Source organism: Channa argus, chromosome 9, assembly GCF_033026475.1.
Source record: "Channa argus isolate prfri chromosome 9, Channa argus male v1.0, whole genome shotgun sequence".
NCBI lineage: Eukaryota > Metazoa > Chordata > Actinopteri > Anabantiformes > Channidae > Channa > Channa argus.
Window position 1 is genome coordinate 8,015,632 of NC_090205.1, and position 19,652 is coordinate 8,035,283.

Genomic DNA, 19,652 nt, shown 5'->3' on the forward strand with positions numbered 1-19,652 from the left:
AAATAATGAAATGGAAAATAGGAAGCCACCTTACAGGGGGGGAAAAAAACTCCTACTGAAACAAACCTGCTCACCATGCACTTGCCTCTGCCATGAAAATTCAATTAGTTGATGACACTGAACTCTCCAACCGCATGCACGTGCACACATACAGGACTCTCTCCTCTACATTATCACACCAATATCATCTTTTTACTTTACAGCATCCAGAAAGTTTTCCCAGCACTTAACCTTTGTTAGGTTACAGCCTTATTCCAAAATGGATTATTTTCCTTAATAATTCTAAAAACAATGTTCCATAATGACAACACGAAAGAAGTTTGTTTGAGATATTTTAAAGTTTATTTAAAAAAAAAAAAAAAAAAAAAAAATCACGTCACATGTGCATCCTATTTCCACTGATTGTCCTTGTGATGTTTCTGCAACTTGACTGGAGTCCACCTGTGGGAAATTCACTTCTTTGGACATGATTTGGTAAAGCATACACCTGTCTATATAAGTTCCCACAGTTAACCGTACATGTCAGAGCACAAATCAAGCCATGAAGTCCAAGGAATTGTCAGTAGACCTGAGACAAGATTGTATAGAGGAAGATCTGGGGAACGGTACAGAAACTTTTCTGCAGCATTGAAGGTCCCAATGAGCACAGTGACCTCCAACAACGGTAAATGGAAGAAGTTTGGAACCACCAGGACTCTTCCTAGAGCGGGCCAGCTGGCCAAACTGAGCGATTGAGAGAGAAGGACCTTAGTTAGACCATGAGAAACACAATTCTCAGGTCTGATGAGACAAAGATTGAAATCTATGGCCTGAATGCCAAGTTCCATGTCTGGAGGAAACCAGGCACCGCTCACCACCTGGACAATACCATCCCTACAGTAAAGCATGGTGGTGGCAGCATCATGCTGTGGGGATGTTTTTCAGCAGCAGGAACTGGGAGACTAGTCAGGACCGAGGGAAAGATGAATGCAGCAATGTAAAGAGACATCCTTGATGAAAACGTGTTCCAGAGCACTCTGGACCTGAGACTGGGGAGACTCTCTTTCAACAGACCAATAACCCTAACCACACAGCCAAGTTAATGAAGGAGAGGCTACAGGACAACTCTGTGAATGTCCTTGAGTGGCCCAGCCAGAGGCCAGACTTGAACCTAATTGAACAACAATTGGAGAGATCTGAAAGTGGCTGTGCACAGATGCTCCCCATACAACTTGAGACGTACTGCATAGAATTGGAGAAACTGCCCAAAATAGGTGCCAAGCTTGTAGCATCATACTCAAAAAGACTTTAGGCTGTAATTGGTGCTAAAGGTGGTTCAACAAAGTATTAAGCAAAGGTGGTGAATAATTATGTTGATGTGATTTTTTTTTTCATTTAATATTTTAATACATTTGCAAAGATTACAAACAAACTTATTTCACGTTGTCATTATAAGTTATTGTTTGTAGAATTTTAAGGAAAATAATGAATTTAATACATTTTGAAAAAAGGCCGTAACACAACAAAATGTAGAAAAAGTTAAATGCTGGGTAAACTTTCTGGATGCCCTGTATATTCGACTATTCACAGCAGCTCGACTGTCTCTAGGCATTGCGTCCTTCTCAAGCTGATTTTAAGTCATCATGTTTGAGGGGGAAAACATGACCACTGACACTATCTGGAAGCTTAAATGAACTTTTATTGTACATAAGATACTGCTCATTTATTCTATTTTTTTGGATTGTATCCGCATCACTTTCTTCTTAGATAAACACCTCACACTCTGTGGGTTCAGAGTAAAAGCAAGCAAACTGTGGACTGTGTGTGTGTGTGTATATATCTTAAAAAACAAAGTAAGAGACATGTTTAACTCCACATAGTTACACTTATCATTAAGGAATAATATTAACAATTCAAAAAAATACTATTCTGAAACTCACCTGCGCCAACATTGCTTTCTCTATCACCCCTGTCTTTTAAAGCACCTGCCCGAACAACACTATACTCCTACAACACACACCATCCTCCAGTCGGGTGGATCAGATTTAACAGTAAAACCTCAAATATTAGCCCCTCCTGCTTGCTTGTCACCAGTTTCAGGGTTTTATCATTTCCCACTGGCTTACAGTCCCAACCAGCACGTCAGAAGTAACTGGACCAAACATAAGTACATTTACACACGTTACTGTAGCATTAATACAACAAACTCCGACCCCACCAGCCCCATGACAAGCTCATAAAATGACGGTGGGGAGCAGGTACATGGGGCAGAGGAAGAACAGTCTTACAACAGGCAGACCTGCAGAAGGTAGCAGTACTAATAATAGTGGTAGCAGTACTAGTAGTTGGAAATCCTCAAGCTTACTGACCAGCCCAGGAGCATGGAAATGATGCAGAGGTACAAAATCTTTCCCATCATAACCTGATGAGCACCAAGAAAATGGAGCGTGAAACAAAGTCATTTGCCTCCTTTTTTTTGAATTCACTTTTAATTTATTTCTACTTCCTTTCAAACATTTACTATCAGTGATTTATTTTTGTATGCAAGTCGTCACTTCGGGTATTTCAGAGGTTGACGACTGTGTGACCGGTTATCGCTGTGTCACAGCTGGCCCCTGAGCTCAGGTGAAGCAAGGCTGCAGCTCCATTGGGAAGGTAAAGCCATTGTGGTTGACTGCACCAAAGGGGCTGATTGGTTGTTTTCGTTCTCTTGAGGTTGTCCAAGGGCTGACAAGACGTCAACGGTGGGTTCTGAGATCCAGTGTTAGCAAGAGTGGAGGACAATGAGGAGGATGAGAAGAAAGAGGAGGAAGAGGGTGGGATGTGGACCTCTACCAGCTGAGCAGGTTGCTTCGCCCAAGAGTCATAAAGTAGACCTGGCTGGAACCTCCGGACCGAACAGAGGCGAAGAACACCTAAAGAGAACACACACACACTGAGATTTCACTTCAAGGTATGATCATACTTACAGACTGAATTAGAACTTGGAGTGGCCAATCTCTGAATCTCCATCATGATCAACTATCTGAATTGTGATTTCCTTTATTATTTTGTAATGTAGTGTAGAATACAGACTGATATGGGAAACACTGAGTCTATGTGGTGACTCTGCTTTTGTAGATATAGATGAATACATTACCACACTGTTGTAAAACTGTCTAATCCAACAGTCCTGCAGTGAATCCTCCTTTATGAAAGTCATTAATGTTAAGTTTATTGTTCAGACTCAAAGGAGTTGATTCAGTTTTAAGGAGTTTTTGTGCTGCAGTTAAACTGAGGTGCAGACAGGAGATTGTCATTTAGCCAACCCTTACTGATACGCTAAATTGGGTGGACAAAATAATAGAATACACTGTTTCATGACATGCAGTCACAAGCCAAATATCATATGTAATACTAGCTTGTACTGGAGCTAGTATATCCATTAGTTATGTTAATGCTTATATAACTAAAATTTAGTTCTGTGGAAACAGGTTACACTCCAATGTGAGTTATTTAAAACAGGCAAGGCTAAAGGATGCCCTCACTGATTTAGAACTTGCTTTGGTTCTAGTTTGATTAGTACATGTACATCTCTTTTCCCATCGGCTGTTCCCTTTCACGGGTCAAGTATATTAATGCCATTAAACTTCCCTACAACTTCACTATATCACAAATGCCTCCAGATGACATCACTTGAAGGCAACCTTAAGTTGTGATTATGTTATCTTGTTGCTTATACTATGGAGTTTGCAATCATAGTCAACCTGCTTTTCCAGAACTTCCCCCAGATGACATGATGAAAAGTTGTATTTTTTTTTTTTTTTAAATAGAAGCAGAAAAGTCAGAGGGAAATTTAGAACCATTATTTTACATATACACAACCTAAACTAAAGCCAGAGAAAGAGTTAAAAATTGAAGTTGCCCTTTAACTGCTAAATCCTAAAACAGAGCTGGATAGAATAAGGATTAAGATATAATTGTGAAAAACAGCTTTAAACAGTAATTTTACACGAGTTTCGAGCAAGCTGCTTTATTAAAAAAAAAAAAAAAAAAAAAAAATGTAATGTCCAAATATAAGCTATTATGAGTGGATAGTGGAAATGTGTTTTCTTCCCTCGTGCTACACACATTTTCCTATGTAAACAGGAAACCCATGCAACTATCTGTAACAAGTTTAGAGAAGAGAAACTGGAGCAATTTCCAGTTACTTCCTCAACTGAAAGAGCTGAACACAGGCTGCGTGAATTGAAACTGGAAGAATCTCTGGGCAATAGACTGCACAATAAGCCTAACACCTAATTGGAATACGGTATCAGACAACTCTGTATCCTCGCGGTTATCCTGCAGTGATGTCTGACAGCAGTATCAGAGGCTTAACATGGACTAGTAACTAGTTATAGTAACCAGGTTATAGTCTGCTTTCTCAGGAACGCTGATTTCTTAACTGTCATGTAAAAACTAGTGTTTGAAATTGGGGATTAGGGAAACCACATTTCTCTGGGTAGATTTCTTCTGGAGAACCCAGCTTTCTCTGCCATGTAAATGCCTAACCAGGCTTCTAATCTGCTTTCAACAGTGCATATGCACAACAAAAGGCTGCATTTTTTTTCTTATTAGTATAATTTCTTAGATTTCATACAGTTCGTGCTGTGGGTCAGCTGTGTGCCCCCTGCCGCTCTCCACTGTCATGCAGCAGCCCGTACCAGTACTGATATGAAGAGTCTCACCTTGTCATTTCTTTCACAGAGGAATTTGAGTCTCTGGGCTCTCTTGTGCATGAAAACACCATCCAGATGGCCAGTCTCCACTGAACGAATCTCTATGGCCTTCTCTCCCCAACCCATGATCTGATTGGAGCGAATGTAGGCTGCACAAAGGTATTACAGTCAACCAAAATGCTTCTGTTATATTTTTTAAAATGACATCTTTAAAGACAGACATCAAAGTTAAGATTTTTTGATGTTACAGGTTCAAAAGCATCTGCGTGATCTATGAAGAAACATGAAAAGGAGATGTGCTAAATATTTGAGGAAGTAATACATATTACATAATGAATATCACTTTATACCTACACATAATAATGTGAATTGAAGATTAAGACTAAAATACCGCTAAAAGCAGATGTCCCAGGTGTGTGGAGCTTTTGTTCCTTCCTGTGACTTACCCACTGAGGTCGGCATCTCCCCCCACTGCAGCACCACATCCTTGGTGATGCGTCCATAAGTGTTAACATATACACCCTCATCCTCGTAGCAGACCAGCAGCTCGATGCCATCTGTGTTGGGTAGGATGATGATGGCATGAGACTGGATGCTGGTCTGGATCTGCAAGGACACACAACACCAACACGGCATAGGTTCACGTCTTATCTCCTCCATTACATCTCATGTGGCCAGAGTCATTTTAGATATTAATTAGGATTCAAAATGTAAGGGAATTATTTAACTGCACCGTTTGACAAGTATAACTGAGCAGCAAAGCTAAAAGTTTGCCAAAGGAATCCTGATTTTAAAATGAGTTGAAACTTGAGTCTCAAATCAGTGGCTGATTAATAAATGTACCACTTTGATAAGGTATATTCCTTACGACACCAGCAAACATGCACGTAAGATATTAATACTGTATGTTTTTACGTGTGTAGGCAGGTAGATGTCGTAGACCGCTCCAGAGTCAACATCCACAGCGTGGAAGCCTGAGCATGAGCCATAGATGACCTTTAGCCTTTGACCTTCCTCCACAGTGAGGTCAACCAGCAGGGGCTTGTGCACCAGGTCACCAAAAGACTGAGGAACACAGGTCAGAAAAGAATACTTCTTGTTGAGTCAGCCAACAGGACTTGGGGGTATCTGATCAGTAAATATTTGCCAGGGCAGAGATCCTCACTACTGAAACCAAGCTGTACAAACTTTATTAAGTGACTTTCTAGTTAAAATAACACAAATAATACAACTCTTTACTCCTAACTACAAACTAGCAATGTCAAATATGTATCTGCTGTCTTTAACAAAATAGTAAATCCACACGTGAAACAGTCTAAGCCCATCACTTTACTAACCTTAAAGGCCATGAATTTGTGGTAGGGCTTGGGTGCCCAGGCATAGACCTCCACTGAATTCTTCAGAGCCAGAACCAGAAATTTGATCCTCTCATATTTTACTGCAATAAACATCAGTAGGGAAATGTTACAAATAGAGTTGGGTGCAAAAGTTTGCAGCCCCTTGTTTTTAAATTGCAAGAATATAATCATTAATTCACATTCAAGTAGTACAAAATTACAATTTATTAATACATTAAGAGGGTGTACATTTTTGCACTGCTTATACTCCTTGACCATTGTTACTTTTGATAATGAAGGAACATTAGTACTAGCTGTATCGATATTATGTTAGGGTTACACTAAAGTACAGCATGATTTTCCCTTTGCTGCAGTATCTGCCAATCATTTTAACAGGGGAAAACAGAGTAGGTCTATGTGAGCAGAGGAACCATGTGACGTGGTCAGTTTATCAAGATTTATAAATCTGATCAGGATCTCACAATCATGAAGAACTCAGCACTGTGAGAGGTCTGCCAGGTGAGACCACTGGGATCTCAGCCGCAGAGAGACTTGTGTTTGCCCTTATTCCTGGGGAGTTCAACAGCCTTATTTCAGCAAAATATATTTTCAAAGTCATATACTGCACCTTTTATTTCTTTTCAAACACGTCTTCCTTAGTTAACATTGCCAGAAAATATTGCTGTTGTTTTTTTATGCTTAAACTAATTCTGTATTCTCAGATTTGTGGAACCCACTCAGTGTTTTCCACACATACATTATAACCCAATGCCAAAAATTTGGGAATACACAGTCTGTAAATAAAAAAAGGAAAGAAATGATTTTCAAATCTCAACCTATAGTTTTACAACATAAACAACATAACAGATGTTGAAACTGAGAAATTTCCAACTTGAGGGATATTGCTGCCATCAAATGCAAAATGAGCAAATAGTTTCCATGAACAGGGTGATGTTTACCATTGTGTAGCATCCCCTCTTATTTTCACAACTGTGTCTGTTGAGATGGATGCAGTATGTGGTTTAGCGTTGTCTTGATGAAAAAAGCAAGGCCTTCCCGGATGGAAGCATATGCTGCTCTAAAACCTTCAGCATTTATGGTGTCTCTCCAGATGTGGAAGCTGCCCACACCATAGGCACTAATGCACCTCCATACCATCAGTGATGCAGGCTTTTAAACTGTCCGCTCATAATAAGGTGGATGGTCCCTCTTCTCTTTAGTTTGCAGGACATGATGTCCATGGGTTCCAAAAACTATTTCTAATTTTGATTCATCTGACAACAAAACAGTTCTCCAATTTACCTGAGACTGTTTTAAATGAGCCTTGGTCCAGACAACACAGCGGCGTTTCTGGATCACATATGGCTTCTTCTTTGCATGATACAGCTTTAACTAACATTTGTGGGTTGCACAGTGAACTGTATTCACAGACAGTAATTTCTGGAAGTGATCCTGAGCCCATGCAGTGATGTCCAGTAGAGAATCCGGCCTGTTTTTAATGCAGTGCTGCCTGAGTGCCCGAACATCATGTGCATGCAGTTTTGTCCTTTGACCTTGTACCATGTGCACAGAAAAAAATTCAGATTCTTTGAATCTTTTGATGATATTATAAACAGTAGATGTGGGATCTTCAAAGTCTTTGCAATTTTACAATGAGAAATATTTTTCTGAAATATAATTCTGAAAAATATTTTAGACACAGTTTGTCTCAGATTGGTGAACCACTGCTCATCTTTCCATGTGAGAGGCTCTGCCTCTCTAAAATGCTCCTTTTATACCCAGTCATGTTACTGACCCATAGCCAATTAACCTAATTAGTTGTCAAAAGCTCCATTTGTTTTTGATTTGTGGCAAATCATTTCAGCCTTTTGTTGCTCCTCTTCCACCTTTTTTGAGATGTGTTGCTGCCATCAAATTCGAAACGAGCTAATATTTTCCATGAAATGGTAAAATTTCTCAGTTTCAACTTCTGATATTTTGTGTATTTTCTATTGTGAATAAAATGAGTTGATGAGATTTGCAAATCATTGCATTCTATTTTTATTAGAATGTTTTCCCAACTTGTTTGGAATTAATGGTCTATGGGCCTGCTGCCAAACTATATTTACAGGTGCCCAACAGCTGCCCTTGACATCTGTGATCAAGTAGCTAAAGGACTTCTACCACACCTGTAGGCTACGTATTTGCTGCCTAAAATGTCAAGTAGCTCACTTCACCTGTTAGTAATGTTAATCTATAGGTTAAATTAATGAAAGAATAAATATAAAAAGTAATATATTTCAAAGTCAGTGGCTGTTAATATGTAAATACAATCAAACATTTTACAACCAATAATTGTACAATTTGCAATGAGCATCTTTATGAGACTATCTAAAAACCAGCTCTGAAAATGCTACCTACCAACTTTGTAGTGGACACAGCCCTCCAGGTCTCCTACAGTTGTCCAGCCTTGTTTCTTCTCCACTTCTGGGTCATTATGTAGGATCTTATTCCTCAGCCAGGACAGGTAGTACACACGGAGTTTGTTCTTTTTACCTAGTAAAAAATGATCAGACAGATTTATTTTCTAGGCAAACTTCTAAAAAGTAAATAATAATAACTCTTTGTATTTTTTGCAGTTAATGTTTCTGTAACTCACTGAGAAATCTGACTTAATCTGCATATTTTCTAACATAGGCTACAAGTTGTAATATGTTGGCCTCACAATATAATTGTTCTCAATAGGAGAGTTTTGACTTCTACCAACGTAGACAATCGAGTGTAATGCTGAAAGCCACACAAAATAATTACACTGAGATTTTTTTCTAGCCGACAATGATTCCCAGTTTATTTACCATACAACAGTTGATTGCATTTTCATCTTAAAACTATAAATGTCACATTTTAGAAGGCCCTATAGTGGGATTGTTCTAGTCCATCCTATACTTCTGCAGTGTTTTGCAACATTTTTGGAAGTTGTTGATCGAGTGTGGGCCAAGTTGAGCCAAAACAACGTACAAAAGAAGTCAAGTGTTTGTTCATACATGCTAATTATGCTTTTTTAGCTCTAGGATACTAGGATAGAAATGTTGACTCTTAATTGTCTCATTGAGCACATATACATATTACACATACATACAATAAAAATCTTTCCTTGCATTTAACCCATCCCCCCTGGGGGGAGCAGTGGGCAGCCAAGGAGGGGCTCCTGGGCAGCAATAGCTGAGTGTCTCGCTCAGGGACACACATGGTGGGCAGGCTGGGATTTGATCCTGCAGCTACACCCATTGAGCCACCAGGCCACCGTTCTGATTATAAGTTGGCTTAGAGTTTTTCTGTTTCTAACTGTAGCAGCTCACTTCTGCTGTGCCGCCAACCACTTTGACTGATTGCATGAAAAATCTTGAGTATGTGAAGAAGCTTTAAACACAGAAAAGAATTTAATTCAGTATTTAGTATATAAGGCTGTAAGTTTCAGTTTCCTAGTCATCTCCTCATAAGATGAGATGTTGTCAGTTTTACCTGAGAGAAAAAAAAATGTTGCCTCTCACAAAGTACCGCTTATCATGACGCATTTTTTTCCATGGAAGCAACGCAAACAGATTTCATCGAACTATAGCAACACCATGTTTCTCTGTAGTGCTTCCTTCCAACATGAAATACTATATCAGTAGGAGCACGCATGTCGTGGTCTCACCGAGCAGACACTTACTCAATATCCGTTCAGCTCAAAATATCTGTTGTGACACTTTTGAATGCACTGGCTTTAGTGTCCGTGTTAAATTGAGGAAGTACACAATCTGAGAAATCTTGGAACCTGTAAAAATATTTATGTAACCACATACAGAACTGTCTGAGAATACATAGGATGCAGCAGGTTTTAGCACTTTTGCAGGTGTGTGCAGAAATGTGCACAAGCCACAAACAGAAGTAGACCTGATGAAACACTCAAATGGACACAATCTTGACAGTGTATGATGCACTATGAGCTGGCACAGCAGAATAGACAAACCTGTTTTTTAGTCCCATTATTTACTTAAAACTGCATTCAGTCCATGTTATTTGACATTTGTTTTTCACTCCAGTAAGACCAATATGGCTGCAACGTGTGTAAGCGTGTGAACAAATATTGGTTCAAAACAAGTGTTTTAAGGCTGCTGTGGCATATTGAAGACCTTTTGCCTCTTTATCACTGTGAAGGGCTGTTTGAGGCTAGTTGTCTTGTAATTGTTAAGCGGAGTACTTGAGCCAAGTGTGCATCCAATGAAATTATTGTTGTTACTGTACTGTTTATTTAACATTCTCGGTCACTGGTCACATTGTTGCTTTTTTTTTGTATAGTCAAATACAACAATCAAAAGAGGTAGGCAGGTATCATCAGTTCAGGAGAAAAGGATGAGGAAGGTGTGAATTGGTCTTGACATTAAGGGTTGGCCTTTGGTTGGGATGTTACGATAAGGAATTACGTTATTGAGTAAATGAAAGTGTGGTTATCTGGAAGCTGATTCATGCCAGCTGGGATCAGGTCAGGTGTAAAAAGAATGACCACTCTGGAGGATACACCTGGGTCCTTAGAGTTTGTCTGTTTCTAATTGCCCACACTATTTAGAAAAGTAGATAAATGCTTCTAAGAAGAAAGAAGTCCAGTAGCCATGAATCAGCCAGGAAGTTGTTCTTTTACAGCCGTAGAAAGATCATGTGTTTACCTGATATAGTGACCAGGACATTGAGTCCCTCCAGCACATCCATTTGCTGGAAACGTCGCCTGTTGATAAGGGGGTAAACTTTTCCTTGACCGCTGCGGTCCAACAGCATCAAACCACTCTCTGTTCCCACCAGCAGGTTTACTCCTACACACCACAAACACACACATTTAGGGGATGACAACACTGACCACAGCCAGAGAAGCACTGTCAGACAGACCAGCTTCATTTAGGCTTTGCTGCCACCAGATGGTGAAGACCGTTATAGCTACAACTTTTATTTCTAGCTTAAATTAAAAAAAAAAAAAAAAAAAAAAAATTACTTCAGCATGATTAAAACCCATTTATTTAAATTTAAAATCACATTTATAGTGAATGTAAAAGCAAAGACGATTTCTGAGAATTGATGACGTGTTAAATAGAAAATACAAATCATATTAACTGAAAAAAAACTTGTGACTGACAGACGTTTGCTATGTGAACGGACGTTAATTTCTAAAAGAAGATATTTTGTTTAATGGTTTTTTGTTTTCATTCTTACCCCAGAGTGCAGCACATAATATCTCAGAGTTGAACCTCTTCTTGTATTTACGGATCTCTGGTGTGTCGCTCTGAGGACGTGTATTGACTGGGTTAACATTGACTACGGAGCCCTTCCGAGATGGGTCAGCCCTCAGTGCCTCAGCCAGCCGGGCATCATTGCTATAGCCTAAAATGTTAATATAAAAATAAATATTAAAAATAGGACACTGTAGGATGTAAAGTTAACTGGGCATGACTAAAATCTGTCATATAGTTCACATTAGAAGGGGGGCTGGAGCTCCTCCATTTGATTTTGCTAATCATAAGCACAGGATGGATGGTCATTTAAAAAAAAAACAAATAACAAATTGAAGGCTGTGAAAGTTTGGAAAAGAATGATATAACCAATATCCTTAGACAATTCTAAAAGAAAAGTGGGTCATGGGAAGTTCAGGGACAATTGTGGTCAACCTCTACTTCATTTTAGAGCAGTCACTTTGTTCTGCGAGTGGCAGATACGATAACACTTCTCATTTGTTATAGAAATTGGGATACATATCACACTATCCAGCTTTAGAATACCTTTGCAGCCATGGTATCATAGTATTATGGTACTGTATGTGTCTCAAAGTGGACCACCGCATCTCTCTCAAATTGCTCTCTGGACATTAGACATCTGTAAGAAAATCTAAACTCATCATATCAGTGATTAAATGCAGGCTGAACAATCTAGCATGCTAAAGGGTTCAGTGGCTGGTCACCAGCTGCATCAGGTGAGGTAATGGCTCAGCATACCACAGTCCTTAAAGCTGGAAAAATCTGGTCTGATCATAGCCAATCCTCTGAGGTGAGGGCTGGGCTGCCACGATAAGAAAGCTTTGTTTGTAGACTGTAGCAGCTAACGAGCTTAGTGGTGAGTTCATACAAACTGCTTTTAGTCTGGTTAAACTTTCACCCGGGTTCATCCACAGAAACCCATTTTTAAAAGTGTTACAATGCCACAGCTTCAATCTGCAAGTTTGCAGAGAAGAACATTGCTGCTAGGTGCATGATTCCATGAAAATCTTACATGTGGTAAAGTACATAGTGTAAGAATTACAGCCCAAAAAGGGGGTGGACAAAGGAAATGCTGTTGTCAAGCTTCACTTCTCTTAACCTCTGGTTCAAGGAAACTTAAAACTCCTGGATTGTTATGTGTTTGGTTCTTTTAAATCCTGGATCTTTTAGTGGTTTTCAGGATCAGAAGTTACAAAAAGGCACCTAAATCTTTTGATTGTTTTGAACTTTTTGGTGTCTTTCTTTTTCCAGTTGCAACTAGTGGAAGAGACATACCGACATTGTTGAGGGCGCTGCCAGTGGATGGAGAGACTTGGAGGAGGCGTGGGTCGATAAATGGAGTGAAGGAAGAAGACGACTTGTGTTTCTGCATGTTGTTACTAGACTGGCTCTACAGAGAGACAGAATAAGATTAAGTGGTGCCATAATATCATGATTTTTTTTTTCCCTTTCTTCAAGATAAAGAAACATACAGAATTAGACATTCACGCACAAATGTAAAAAATTAGCAAGACAATGTGGCCAAACAAGCAGGCAAACTGAGGTTTTCTGCATGGGTTGCATGCAAATATAGCATTCACTGATACTGAGGGGAAAAGGCTAAAAGAACAGGGGAGGAGAAAACTTATGGATCTGTTGACAAAAAGAAACACAAGTGGAAACAAAACTAACTTTTTTCAAAGGGAAATGTACTTGCCGTTGCGCTCTTAACTGCCCTGCTCATTATGATCTATTGTTTGGGGAATGTGAGAATACGACTGCAGAAAATAGGCAACATCAGGAAATGAAATGAGATTGAGATGTTTGGGAACGCTTGTAAAACCACAACTAGCCTGAGAAAAAGGCCTGTTGTGAGCACAAATACAAAGCTCACAGAAGAGCTGGTTACAAATGTAAATCCTTTCTCTAAAGTAAAACACAGCTCTTAAGCCTTAACAGGGTGAACTGCTTTTTCTATCAGTTGTACTTAACAATGATCCCTAAACGTAGCAAATCAGTGGGAGGGGGGAAAAAAAACAACAGAAGAAGAAATGGACACCTTCAGTGTAATTAGTGACCAGTATATCGTGCCTTTATAGGCAATACAAGTAGATGTGGGAGAGGACGTCATTATATTACCATCATGGATGCAAAACCTGTGTAAACAACTATCAGCTGAATTGAACTTGTTTTTATTCTACTGTTTTCTTGGTTCATAGTTTGAACCTTTTCTGCATGTCAGGTTCATTAGATCACACAGAAAACGGCACCCTTAAGCAGTTGTCTGTGTCGGGGCAGAGGGACATACCTCTGTGAGGATGCCAAGCTTGTCCAGGGGACTCTGAGGGGACATGGATGAGGGGCTGGCGAGGCTGGAAGAGGAGGGGGAGTTGGAAGTGGAAGAGGAGGGGGTGGAATGATGGCTCTGCTGGATCAGATCTGGGAGGTGGTGGATGCGGCCAACAAAGCCATTCCTATCCAAGTGCTGTGTGAGGTGATGATGATGATGATGCTGATGATGGTTGGGGCTGGGGGTGTGCTGGCTGTGGCCTGGGCCTGATGGTGAGCCAGGGCTTGGGGCGAAGCCTGTAACCAGGCCGGGAATCTGGGTTTGGCCCGGGCCCATGCTGGGACCTGGACGCTTTCTGTCACCTGCACTCTGGAAGTAGAAAGAGGGGTAGACGACTTTGGGTCTAGATGTGTTCCTTAGTAGTTCAGGGGAAGGGACGGTGTAAGCTACAGCAAAAGGTAAACTACAGTGGCTATTCTACAGGCAGAAAGACAGCTTATGTTAACCAATTAGATGACAAGATGAAGTAGATAATTTTTGTGGTGTTACTAGAAAAAGTGTGTGAATTGGTACCATGTGTATTGACTGGTGAAATAACTTTAAAATGGCAATATCCCCTATAGTGAATTAGCCAAGGGCCTCTATGTAGAATTGAAATCTACACTACTGTAACAGAGCTGCTCTCCACCAGCTGCAACGAGTTGCAAGAACAGAAGATGATCAACACAACGTACAAACAAAATGGAAAAACACTGGGGGTAAGAATTAACAAAATCCAGCAAACAAAATGAAAGTAGGTGGTAAATGATGGTATGTTTGTCCTTTATTCTTTCCAGCCAGTACCTGTCTGACAATCAACGTGCTGTCTTTGCAGGGTGTTGAGCCTGCATCGCTCTCGCCTTCATCATGAACAATCATGGTTTTCACAGACTCTGTCTCTCCATTACTTAGCCTGGAAGAGCTGCAGGAGAGAAGAAGAGCGCAAACACTAACATTTGGAAAACTTGGAAAATAATGATGTGGTTGCACATGGAGCATACTGACCATATTACAGCGTCATTACAATCGTGTAAAAGATCAAAAGTTACACTGCAACACATACACAGCTCTGGAGTCCTCAGGGCCAGATGTCGACTCTTCACCTGCTTCCTGGTCTACCTCTTCATCATCATCTTCATCAGTGGTGTCTGAGTCTTCACTAGACGAGGAATAGTCAGTCACCTTATTTGGGGGACGAACATCATCGACTGCACGTAGCTCTTTGGCCAGAGCTGTCAGATCCTAAAGGGTAAAAGGTAAAAAAAAAAAAAAAAAGGCGGGTCAAGGTTCATTTTATCTGAATAATTGTTAAGTTCCCCTTAATTTGGAATTTTCTCTAGATTTCCTCTTTAGGAGTCATTAGATAAGATGTTAACCTTAAAAAATAGCAGGAAACAGCTGCTGCAGAGGAAGAATGGTTAACAGCTACGCCAGCCAATGAGAAGCCAACGTGAGAGCAGCAAAGCCAAACCATGAATAAAGAGATGACAGTCGTACAGCTGATGCTTGTCCAAACTACTGCAGGTAAGGTTAGTGGATTAATTCTAGTAATGAGACCATTATTAGAGCTGCAAGTATGAAAAATTAAAACAGTAGAGAGGAAAAATTAAATTTGAGGTTAGAGAATGAGTTAAGATGGCCTCCACCAGGCACAGAGACTAATGGAAAAAAGCAAGAAATCAGTGCAGAAAACCTGTCAGCCCACGAGCTCAACCCCCAAACCCAAAGCAAACAACCATTTTCAAGTCTAGTCACAACTTTGTTAATAAGCATGTCACAATTCAAAGAAAGGAGTCACTCATATTATATATATGCACACACAGAGGAATATATTGCACCCTCCAACACCAAGCAGCCATACACCACTGTGAACACAGTTTTATTGTAGATCTTTCCGAGCTAGTGAGCTACAGTGTTGGCTAGTTAGCTCTCACCGCGGGTCTGTTCGGCTTGACCAAGTCCCTTCTCTCATCTGGTTTTTTCCCAGCGTTCTCTGGCCTTTGGAGGGGTGAGCCCTCTGATTTGGAAGAGGCTGAGGAGGTGGAGGTGAAACAGTCAGTTCATTCTATAAAATGAGGTTCTTGATAACCCTATGAAAATCCAAATATGTACCGTATGTGTGCTTTCACCTGAAAGTGTTGTACAGTAGCTCATTTACTTTAGCACAACTGAAATATTCAGGTGGTTTTTGTTGTTACTTTGAGCAACTCCTGCAATATTTGTATGTGCGGATTTGTTAAAAAAAAAAGAAAACAAAAAGTGTGTGTGTGTGTGTGTGTGTGTGAAGGAACTCACAGCGGGCCCTGAACCGCTCTCCAGAGCCGCAATGAGAACCAGGCTGAGAGCTGGAGTTACTGGAGCTACTGGAGGAACTGGAGCCTCCACTGCCACTGTTACTAGTTGGTCTTGGAACCAGTTTTTCCACTCGCTCCCACAGCAGCCGAGGCTCCGCTGCACTACAGAGCCAACAGATGCCAGATTCAAGAAGATCAGAGACAAGTGCTTTTGCCCTTCCTTTATGATTTATAAAACAAACATAACTTTTCTTTCTCTTTATTGACAAGGAATTTGTTTTTGTCTTTTTTCCAAATTAATGATGCCATCTTATATCCTGGACTAATCTCTTAAAACTGAATTCACTATTTCTTCCGAAAAATTAAACAGGAACAGGAAGAAAGCAGAAAAGAGCTGCTGCCCATAATTTATTTTTTTTGGGGGGGGTTGAATTCTAAAAATGTTTCTGTAAACTCCCAACTTTTTATCTGGGGCGGCTGTAGTTCAGTTGCTAAAGCAGTCGTCCACGGACCACAGGGTCAGTGGTTCGATTCCTGGTCCCTCCTGGCTATGTGTCAAAGTGTCCTTCACTGAAGACACTAACCTCAAGCTGCTAATGGGGGTCAGTTGAGCACTCACTGTCTACAGTAGTTGATCATCTCCTGTGTATTTAGATATTTATGCAAACCAGATTTTTTTCCTTTTTCAGTTTCCAGTTCTATGTTGTAATTACACAGGACTCACATTGCTTCACAGTACTGCGACTCCTCTCCTCAAGGCTGCAAATACCTTTAACTGAGGATTGTTAGTGTCTTTTTGTGTGTCAGAACCCTAAACTGACTAACTTCCCATAAATTATTCTGTTAACATACTGTAGCTGCACTAATCTATTACCTTTGATTCTAACTCCTTTCTAATTTCTACATGGTCACAATACATTTTATACACATGTTTACATACATAAATTCATACTGGTGCAATATATATTGTTCAGAAATGATAATTAGTTATGAAGATTTATTCATTAATGTGGGTTGTTATAGTTTTTTCCCTCCATCCTATATTGAACTTTGTTTAATAAGCAAACTAAAATCCCAGGACTTATTACTGTAGATGTCCTACATCAAACAAGAGGAATTACATATTGTGAAAAGATAAGAGGAAAAACAGCAAGGACAATAGTGAGCAGATGTGTAAAAACAAAAACAACAGTGACACACAAAAAAGGAAGGATAGCAGAATCCTAACAGCATCAGATGGGTTATGTCAGTTTACCTGGGAGCATTGCGATGTGCAGCATGGTTGCTGTGTGGGGTGTTACCATGGTGATGAGGTGAGTCACGCCTTGACAACACTGGAGACCTTGATGTAGTCCTGACAGGAACCTTTTATAATAAAAACAGTGACCAGTTCATACATACACACTCTGTGACTACGAGTGTGTTTGAAAACACTGGTGATACAAAAAAACAAAATACATTCAGGAACCTGCTTTGCATCTGTATCACAACAACACTGACTGACACTATACTCATGTCTGAATCATACAAGCAGCCAAATGTCTTATACGAAACAATGTAGACACTGCAACCTGTGCTAGTCTGAAACGAATGTTGCACTTCAGAAATTAGTATTAGAAAGTATTCCAATCTAAAAGTAAACAGTCTAAGAAAACAGAGCATCACATCTATAGCTCAAGTATGTTGCCTCCATGATGGGCAGATCTGAGATCAGCTGCCTCAAGTCAGTGACATGGTACTGTAGATCTCAAATAGGGAATTGTTCCTATCAAAGTGTGAATACTAATCTAACTAATCATCTGTGGCTTTTACATACTTCCAACCACAAACTAAAACATGAGTCTCTTCTACCAAGCCCCAGGGTATAACTTTAAAACCAAATCAATCATGGTATCACATTTTTCTGTAATGCAGTGTATAGCACATTACAATCCAAAATTCATTATGGTACAGCTTCCTTCAAAACAGAGACTGAAGTCATTGAATAAACTTGGAATGTGCGATTGAGATCCTCTAGTTTCCCTACAATAAAGTCAATACAAGAAACACTTTAACCTGTGCAGACTCGAGTTGACTTCAACTCCTCATGAGGCATAACCCTGGTTACACACGTAAATATACTAAGTTAATATAACAAGTGTATTGAGGTACTTTCTATATGGAGCAAGTAAATCTTAACCTTTAAAAAGGTAACAAATAGTGTGGAATACATCTTGTTTTGAGTAACAACCCCGACACTGCTGGCCACACACATGCTCATGCTTTTAAACATGAGTAATGTAAATTCTGAAAAAGCCAAAGCAAAACATTTGGTAGCATCCACAGTAATGACATGCACAACAGAACCGCCAATCACAGCAGCCAATATAATTTAGAATATGATAAACAGTCATTATTTTTGCATTGTTTAAGAGTTAAGTTAGGAACAAGTCTTGACAGGACTGTGGTTCGGATTGGCAGCAGCTCTGTTTATAACTGGGGCTTTCTTGTTTTGGGAGACAGCTAGCTTTGTCTCAGGGGACTACATTTCTGTCCTAACTTTTTCACTTCTCACGGCCAACATTTTTGGGAAGCACCAAAGAGATTTCTTGTCTTTGCTATTCCTAACCATAGCTTACAACACACTCATTCAGGTAGGAAAAATATTTCCTACATACAGAACTTTCTCCTCATTTGCTTATTTTTCTCTCCTGCAGTTATATTCATGTCTTTTTTTCCACTCATACAGCGAGACTCTATTTTTTTTCTGGTGAGGGAAGAAAAAGCAGCGTAAGACAGAAAGACAGACTGTTTGAACTTGTAACGAATCTGTACCTGCAGCTGGGTTACGAAGAGGTTACAGTTTTTGTTCTTGTTGACAGTTCCCTGCTTGGGCCTCACTTTCTACCCCATACTTTACTTTTTTTTTAATCATGGCAGCTAATTAAACAGGTTTAGAGTTTTTAAAAAAAGTATCGATTTTTAATTTTGTTGTCATTGATATTTATTTTACTTGCTTCTCTCTCGTTCAGTTCACTTTTAAGAAGGTATCTGAACCAGTGCATAAAGTAATCAGTAATCAAAGTTTTAAACTATTGCTGCCTCACTACATCTAGGGTATTCTGGGTCCTGGGCTTACCCTGGGTGGGACCTCCTCAGAAAGGGCCGGTTCATTGGGTGAGGGCCTAGGCTGAGGGTGGGGTTGTGAGTCTGTGCGTGCAGGTGTTGATGAGAAGGAGGAGGATGTTGATGAAGATGGCAGGTGATGGTGTTGCTTGGGTTCCTGGCTGTTGCGAAGATGAAGATTTTCAAAGCTAGGGGCAAGCGGCTCACTGAAGGAGTGTGACCGCAACACAATGGGTGGGGTGGAAGAAGAGTTTGATGAGGCCACACTGCCGCTACTCTTTATAGCGGCCTGATGGGTACGGACCTTACAGATAACAAAAACAGAAAACATTTGGGGAGGAAGGGTCAGATTGCATGCAGTGTTTCAGGGCATCTTTAGAGGTTTGGCAGATTGGAGCCATGCAGGAGCCTAAAACTGTTCCCGTTTGGTGTCAGGCTGTATTTAACATGTTTTGTGAATGGTACTTATTTCAGCCTAGCAGTTTGACTGGGTGTAAATTTATAGAGTAAATTTGAGAGATAGCTTAGGATTCTTTAATTGTCTTGTTTAACCGTCTAATCTCTGTGTATTCAACCTGATAATCTGATGTTAGTGAAGTAAAACTTGTGTTTAAAGTGATGGAAGGTGAAATACAGATCTGACCAAGTAAAGCTGCCATCATGACTCA

At 40.0% G+C, this 19,652-nt stretch overlaps 1 protein-coding gene across 8 annotated transcripts in view; it reads right to left on the bottom strand.

Moving 5' to 3' along the window:
* Nucleotides 1–19,652, bottom strand: part of map4k4 (mitogen-activated protein kinase kinase kinase kinase 4) — an 88,084-nt gene continuing 68,432 nt past the window's right edge. For 3 of the 8 annotated variants that reach the window (XM_067515048.1, XM_067515046.1, XM_067515053.1), the window contains 16 exons: nucleotides 18,998–19,288; nucleotides 17,135–17,244; nucleotides 15,881–16,041; nucleotides 15,520–15,617; nucleotides 14,649–14,827; nucleotides 14,390–14,507; nucleotides 13,565–13,915; nucleotides 12,553–12,667; nucleotides 11,240–11,407; nucleotides 10,702–10,845; nucleotides 8,417–8,551; nucleotides 6,017–6,117; nucleotides 5,595–5,744; nucleotides 5,126–5,285; nucleotides 4,689–4,828; nucleotides 1–2,894 (listed from right to left, as the gene is read on the bottom strand). In XM_067515048.1, the coding sequence (XP_067371149.1) occupies nucleotides 2,811–2,894; nucleotides 4,689–4,828; nucleotides 5,126–5,285; nucleotides 5,595–5,744; nucleotides 6,017–6,117; nucleotides 8,417–8,551; nucleotides 10,702–10,845; nucleotides 11,240–11,407; nucleotides 12,553–12,667; nucleotides 13,565–13,915; nucleotides 14,390–14,507; nucleotides 14,649–14,827; nucleotides 15,520–15,617; nucleotides 15,881–16,041; nucleotides 17,135–17,244; nucleotides 18,998–19,288 (2,505 nt within the window). In that variant the 3' untranslated portion in view covers nucleotides 1–2,810. The remainder of the gene's footprint in view (nucleotides 2,895–4,688; nucleotides 4,829–5,125; nucleotides 5,286–5,594; nucleotides 5,745–6,016; nucleotides 6,118–8,416; nucleotides 8,552–10,701; nucleotides 10,846–11,239; nucleotides 11,408–12,552; nucleotides 12,668–13,564; nucleotides 13,916–14,389; nucleotides 14,508–14,648; nucleotides 14,828–15,519; nucleotides 15,618–15,880; nucleotides 16,042–17,134; nucleotides 17,245–18,997; nucleotides 19,289–19,652) is intronic. The other 5 variants (XM_067515052.1, XM_067515054.1, XM_067515049.1 and 2 more) reach the window with 4 other exon arrangements.